Source organism: Corylus avellana, chromosome 5 (genome assembly GCF_965113065.1).
Source record: "Corylus avellana chromosome 5, dhCorAvel1.hap1.2, whole genome shotgun sequence".
Taxonomy (NCBI): Eukaryota; Viridiplantae; Streptophyta; class Magnoliopsida; order Fagales; family Betulaceae; genus Corylus; species Corylus avellana.
Genome location: NC_142494.1, coordinates 8,474,378 through 8,481,720, shown reverse-complemented (window position 1 = coordinate 8,481,720; position 7,343 = coordinate 8,474,378). Strand labels below are relative to the sequence as shown.

Below are 7,343 nucleotides of genomic sequence, written 5' to 3'. Positions count from 1 at the left end.
GAGGGAATTTTCCTTTTTCCTTTTTCTTTTTTCTGGAGGTAAAGGGAGAGGGAATATTAAAAGGAAGGGGCAAGAATTGTGCCAATAGTTCTTTAGCTGTAGAACCACAAGTCCCACATACACCCAAACAAAAAGCACAAAACCACTTTTGTTAAGTGAAACTACAACTTGGTATCTCAGCTAAAAATTGCAACATTATTACTTTGCAATCAAGATCTCATAAATTTACAAGCAAGCAAAGAAACAAAAATTGAAATTGAATTGTTGACAATATGAGATTGTTTTCGCCTGAGTTGAAAATGTGATATTTTACTTTTCCAAGTACAACAATGGAGAGTTGACAACTTTTCCAAATGCAATCACATTCTCAATTTCACAATTACTTGCAGTAATGATAGACATATTAGGGATAAAAACAACTTCAGCAAGACTTGCATACCACATATAGAAATCGGAACCAAGATAATAGTTCAATGCCAGCAAACAGAAATCAAACCCCTAATGTCAAAACATTGCTTCCACATGATACAATCATTCTTCAATAACATTAACTAGTTCATACTCGACAAGAGAAAGATTGTTATCCTCTTTAACTTCAAAATTAGCAGGTTCGGCAGCTTCAACACGTCCCCATTTATCAACTGCTAGCCTCATAGAACCTTTAAACATGTCAATCTTTGCATTCCGAAGGATTACAGTGGAGTCTGGATTCATGATATCAACTGCACATGAATAAAGCTATGAATTAATACAATAAAGAAGAGTAATACTTTGTAAACCTTTATCTAGCTGCTAAAATTATATGTGTGTATAGAAGTTTGATACTCATCCAACTAATGAATTAAGGAAATAATAAACCAATTTAAAACCTGAAGCTTCACATTTAATGGATGAAGTTGCACTAGGCACAATTAATTAAAGGATTTATCATTATCAAGCCAAACAAATAGAGAAAACAAAAAAAACTCAAATTCACAAATTCCTTTCTGTTCCTACACTTTCTCAGCAACCAAGAAATCAGAACAAATACTCCCAACCTCCATTGCAACAGAGAAAGCAAGGTCATATACATTATACATACATACATCAACATATACCAATACATGCATGGTTTCAGTGCAACTAAATACTGTACACACAGAATACGTTAGCACACTAGCAAATGTTTTTTTATAAGTAAATCAGTTTTATAAAAGAATACTAGCAATAACTACACCTTTCTCACTTTTTCAGAACCAAACCTTACTACAAATGCACAAATAATATGTTTACATCAGTTTTATAAAAGTATAATAGCAATAACTACACCTTTCTCAGTTTTTCAGAACCAAACCTTACTACAAATGCACAAATAATATGTTTACATACATTAATCCACACGTTAATATTCAGGCACGGATATCCGTATGTGCATGCAAACACAAGTGTGCACAAACTACTCATTGTTTTGATTTCCAGCAAATGCCCAGAGTTGCACCAATCCCAGGTCCCAGGCAATGAAAATCCCAATACCTAAAACATCAATGTCTTCCCTTTTTCCAAGCTATCATAGCAATCAAAGACACCAAAATACCACCAAAACAACCAAAGAACAGCTTCGCATAAATAAACATGTATAACCTAGTAATTACTTACATACATTTAAAACAAAAATTAAAAATTAAAAACCCCAAGAGTAGCACAGAGTAACCTTCCCCAAACAATCCATAATCAAATACCCAAACTAACAATATTCCCTTTTCTCAAATTAAGGCAGCAACGGAAACACCACCTAAAACCAGAGAAACTATGTTAGTATATTGGGATAAGTGTTTTTTGTTTCCTGTTTCAAAAAGTGTTTTTAACTTGACAAAAAGATGAGAAACATTTTTCGATTTTTTTTTTTTTTTGGGATTCACATTTAAGAAAAGGTTTTCTGTGGATTACTCCTCCTTATTTCGAAAAATCACAAACAAATGTAGAGCTCTTTACTTGACCGTGTGACCACTCTCATGAAGAATCAGGTGGCCACGCAGCCACCCCGACCAGGACAGGGGTAGCTGCGCGGCCACACCTCTCCATGAGAATAGCTTCTTTTTTTTTTTCTTTTTTTTTTTTAAAAATAATAATAATAATAATAATAATAATATCTCACATGCTCCTCCAAAATAAAGAACTTGTTCTTTCAAAATATTCATACAAAAAGTTGTTTGAAAAGTTCTATAAAAAGCGTTCAATTTTTTTTTTAAAAAAAATGTTTTGTATTATGAGTTGGTTGTTAATATTCGAGGAAAGTGTGTTTTGCTATTCACCCAAAAACCCAGAATCAGCTACTATTCTGCTCTCCGACAAAAAACCCAGAATCAGCTACTATTCTGCGCTCCGACAAAACACCCAGAATCAGTTTCCCAAACAAAGCACGGAAACGAAAAACCAATTTCTTCCATATTCGCACAAATTCTCTCAGAATCTAAACACAAGCATTTACCTAAAAAAAAAAAATATTTATCAACACACGTACTGTATACCTTGTTCATTGCGGGCAGTGAAGACGATGGTGCCGGTCTCGTCGCCGACGTGGCACTCGGCGATACGAGTAGGTTGGTGAGGGCGAGAGAGAAGCATGGATGATCGGCCAGGCTTGTTGTTGGCGACCTTGACGGGCTTGGAGCTTACAACCTTGACAATAAGCGTGTGGCCTTGCGTGCCGGGCTTCAACTGGTCGACCTTGATGAACACCGGCTTCCTCTTCCCTATCGCATTCCCTGTCGCAGTCGCCGTCGTCGCTTGCGCCATTGTTAATCGTCCAAAAAGCTCAAAACCCCTACACACTTGAGAACGCCAAAAGGGGGGTTGAAGCTAAACCCTAGGCGTAGTTGTGACCTTATTCTGAGGCGATTGGGATTTTGGGGACCTCGGGTTTTTGGGCTTTTTTTTATTCTTTTATTTTTGTTTGGGTTTATGGTTTGGGCTGGAAAGAAGTTCTATTTGCAAAAGAAAACTAAAAAAAATAAAATCTATTTGGATGGAGTTGTCTACTCCACTATAACTAACTGGATATTTTCCTGTTCAAATAAAATAAAGAGAATCTTAATTCATTTGTAGTAGAGTCCACATGACGGCGGATATTAAGTGCTCGCATATACTATTAATAATTATTCGTTATCTGCACATGTGAATACAGATAACGTCATAACGCTTTTAGGATATGTAGATGCGATAATAGATATATTAAAAAGACAAAGTTTTCCTTAAAGGAATTTCCTCCAACTTAATCTATAAAAGTGAATGTGTTCCCTGAACATGTGATATGCACATATTTTTTTAATAGTAGGGACAGAGTTGAAATAAATTTTATTAAAAAAACAAGTGCATCTCACATGTTATTAAAAAAAAGGACACATGTCATTTTTATAGACTAGGTTGAAGAAAATTCCTTCAACCCAGTTTGGAGAAAAACTTAAATACTATTAAAAAAATATTTACATCTCACATGTTCAAGGGACACATGTCACTTTTATAGATTAGATTAAAAGAAATTTTTTCAATCCAATTTGGAGGAAAACTTTGTCCCCTAAAATAAATTTAGGAAAACGATGTTTTGGATTGGATGTAAGTTATGTTTACATTGTTTTAGATTTTTTTTCTTCATAGTTCACTCATTCACTTCACCGGTTCACCATGACACTGCCAGAGCCCAAAGCCACCATCTTCTTCCTCTTGCCTCTCATCATTCATTATCTCATATCTTAGACTCTCATTCACTTCACGTTGTGACGCCATTGGAGAGTAGAGCCACTATCTTCTTCCTCTCACACCACGGTTGCTTTCTCGTGTAACACCTGGGCAAAAATACAAAAGTAATGTGAAATCAATATATTTTTTAAAAATATTAGGGCTTAAAAAAAATTAAAACAAGCCCAAAACACTAAAAATTGGTCCAAATTATTTTTAAAATAGTTTCAAATACGTTATAATTATAACCCAAAGAAGGCTCAAGAGACTAAAATATGTCCAAAAGACCCATTACCTAACATGGGATAGCGAATAATAATAGCATTTAATAACAAAAAAAAAGAGAGAGAATAGTAACAGCATTTAATAACCGTAATAACCGTACTGATGTAGTTAATAAAAACATGATGCAGATGCAGATATATAAAAGTGATATTCGCATTTTACGATTGTGGTAAACAATGATGAAGTATACAAACTGTTTTCAAAAACTTAAATTGATGATTTATATTGTGGAATATATATTTGTTAGAACAATTTTCCTTGCAACTATGTTAGAAAAAACTTTCACTAACCTATGGCCCGTAAGGACATAATTCTCACATGCAATTTTTAAATGGGTAATGCTATATACTACATTACTATTCCAAAACGTATTTTTCCTATCTGTTAAGAATCTATCAATTTGGTCAAATACCACACCACTATCCCTCTATGTGAGTACTTCATACACATTTGTGCTATTTTAACACCATACTTGTTTTATATATATAATGAGCCTTTAGCTCAAATGGTACCTTTTCCCTTTGTAACAAGGTGGTTGATGAGATTGTGGGCAGTGGTAGAGCCAGAGGAGGCGAGAGGGAGCAAACACCCTTTGGCTTGCCTAAAAAGAGTTTGCTTAAAATAGAGCAAAAAGCTAGCCTTCTTTTTCTTTTTCTTTTTTTTTTTTTTTTTTTTTTTTTTACAATTTCTCTTTCTTTAAACTTTTTGAGGTACATAATCAACTTTTACACTTACTTATTTTTAGATTCACTATTTAATAATAAAATCATACATTTAAATTGCTTTTTTAATAAAAATAATTGTTGATGAATACATATAAAATATATAATTGTAGCTATCTAAGATTATAGATAACAACAATAATTCTAATGACTAAATTAATGATAGGCATAAAAAAATAAATTTCAAATTACATTTATATATTTTAAACAATAAATAAAATTTGTTGAGTTATTTATTTATTTCGTTATTTATATTTTTTAATATTTTTAATCAATTTTTATTCAACTTTATTTTTTAATCTTGTCCCATATGAACCAAAATCATTGATTGTGGGTTCATATCAAGTTTGTTAAACCATGCAATCACCTGATGTTCTTAATAATTTATTGAAAACACTTCACTTAAGACTCTTAATCTACTACGCATTCTGAGAAGATCCCCCCAAATTTTAAAAAATCTTAATTTTATCCCTTAAACTTTTAATTTGATGCAATGTACTCCCTCCGTTAGATTTTAAACATTAAAAGTAATAAAATAACCTTTATACCTCCAACATTTTTTTTTTTTTTTATAAAATTTCAAATTAAAAAAAATTGAAGGGCAATTTGATTATTTTAGTTATTTCCATTAAGGATTAATGGCTGAATCTGATAGAGTGGGATTCAATTAAATCAAATTGAAAATTCATGGGATTAAATTGATAGTTTTTGAAATTTGGGAAGATCTTCTCAAAACGCGTGATAGTTCAGTGGGCTAAAATGAAGTTTTTCCTAATTTATTTGAAATATTTTTTATGTGAGAAAGTCACTGATAAATAATTAGATTCATATGGAATGCCAAACAAAAACAAAAATAAACACAGTTCTAAACACCAAATCGTCACTTCTACGTATTTCACTCACTATCACGAGCAAAAAAGCGTCTGTGTTTGGGCATAGAGGTTGACAAATCCATCAGAACAGAATTGTTAAACAAATTTTGATAAGAATGTGTTGCAGAAAACGGAAAATGGTGAGAAAGATTTAAAACCACTACTCTCAAGTCCCCTGCTTTTCAGTAAACCATATTTCAGGCCACATTTTTAACCTACAAATGATTAAATTCACGTTAAAACCACCAAAATAATTATCTACAATCCAAAAGGGAGGTATTATGAGAAAGTACCTCATAGTCAAAGTTCCATATGCTGATACCAAAGCATTAATTGAACTCTTGTGTTGATCAATTACTTGTTCATAGTTGAAGACAAGCAGAAGTTCCAGAATATGGAGCCCGTTGACATGAAAGCGACACGAGCTTGAAGAGGCACAACCCTGTAAAGATGTCATATGTATGGTCAAGGCATGTTGAGCTAGATCTTCCAATCACCGATGTACTAATTTATCGTAATAATGGAGAGAGAAGTAGGTGCTAGAGTACTACTTTGAAAAAATGTTCGTCATGGGCCAAAACAAATATAAGAAAAGAGTAATGCTACTTAGTAGATTATTATATAACTATTATATAACTAGATGACGTGTTAGTAAAAATCAGCTATTTTTTGTTTACAAGTGCTGATCTAAAGGCTAATTTTCACTGTCACATTATCAAGTTGTATGAAATCGTATAACAGTCTACTAAATAACATTACTTATATGAAAATTATATATACCAGTGTGTTTCATGTTTCAATTCATTGTACTCAGTTTTTAGTTTCAACTTCCAGTTAAAGTTAAGTCACTTCTGAAGTTGTATCAACAAGTAGAGCATCTGCATTGGGGAAGTAATAAACTCCCCTAGTTGGTAATATAAGCGGTCAAAATCTTTCCTCTCCAAGTTGAACCTCAGCAACTTTGGAAGTAAATCAGAAAATCCAAATTCAAGAATGAGCTTATTCAAACCTTTTGAACAAGAACATGTTGGCTTACTGGATGTGGATCAAATGTCTTTTGCGTCTATACATTCTCCCAAAATCTTTTTTAAGAACACAAAGAAGTAATTCTGTTGTTTACGACTTCTAAACGCACAGCTTAAAGATTTCAAATCATGAGTACTTAATAGATGAGGGAAATAAAACAGAACAGATGTAAACGTGTACCAGAAATTCAATGCACTGACAGGGATCCAGAATCTAAATCCTGCATAAAATAAAAAGGGAAAATCAAATTGCATGAAATTTGGACCTCATCATCAAGCCAAGATAAAGACGAAGTCAAAGATCTTTTTCTACCAAAAAGCAATGTCGGAAGAGCATCTCTCTGGTACTTGTCTGGAAGCTGTGAGAGCTTCCCTTGCCATAAGTTGTTCCATGCAAAAACAACAGCAATCACACATGGACCAAGCACAATTTGGTTTAGTAGCACCTGCAAGTAAATGAAACTATAAAGAATTTTCCCTTCATTTTCCAATTAACTTATATTAATCAAAATGCTGCTTGTTGAAAAGTGAAATTCAAAGGAAGTATACCTTCAGCACTAGATTCTGCGCCGTTTGCTTCGGCAACGAATGATCAAGATACTGATACCACGCATAAGAACCAGGACCATATAAAAGAAACCCATAAGAAGTCATCCGCAGGGCACGGAGCCAATCATGGTCTGAAAGGAGGGTCCGCATTACATCCTAAGGGAAAGTTTTTGGTT

General features: G+C 33.2%; 2 protein-coding genes across 3 annotated transcripts; both read right to left on the bottom strand.

The window, feature by feature from the left end:
- Positions 1-410: 410 nt before the first annotated feature.
- On the bottom strand, positions 411-2,914 carry LOC132181115 (Nucleic acid-binding, OB-fold-like protein). The gene is made up of 2 exons (XM_059594185.2): positions 2,508-2,914; positions 411-722 (listed from the first exon to the last, which is right to left on the bottom strand). The coding sequence occupies exons 1-2, from the start codon at positions 2,773-2,775 to the stop codon at positions 532-534; spliced, it is 459 nt and encodes a 152-aa protein (XP_059450168.2). The 5' UTR covers positions 2,776-2,914; the 3' UTR covers positions 411-531.
- A 680-nt stretch (positions 2,915-3,594) lies between these two features.
- LOC132182368 (Peroxisomal membrane 22 kDa (Mpv17/PMP22) family protein) lies at positions 3,595-7,323 on the bottom strand (the record flags this gene model as incomplete). 2 transcript variants are annotated; one of them, XM_088516901.1, is given in 5 exon segments in its annotated part: positions 3,595-3,821; positions 5,887-6,035; positions 6,800-6,839; positions 6,932-7,064; positions 7,168-7,323. In XM_088516901.1, coding segments are annotated over 4 exon segments (417 nt in total), but the record flags the coding sequence as incomplete, so codon positions are not given.
- Positions 7,324-7,343: the final 20 nt, after the last annotated feature.

What these genes read in the sequence shown, in the direction of transcription:
- LOC132181115 (XM_059594185.2), bottom strand. Translation starts at nt 2,775, where the DNA reads ATGGCGCAAGCGACGACGGCGACTGCGACAGGGAATGCGATAGGGAAG. An exon ending in CACTGCCCGCAATGAACAAG is followed by an intron (nt 723 to 2,507) that starts GTATACAGTACG and finishes ATTCATGTGCAG; the next exon opens with TTGATATCATGAATCCAGAC.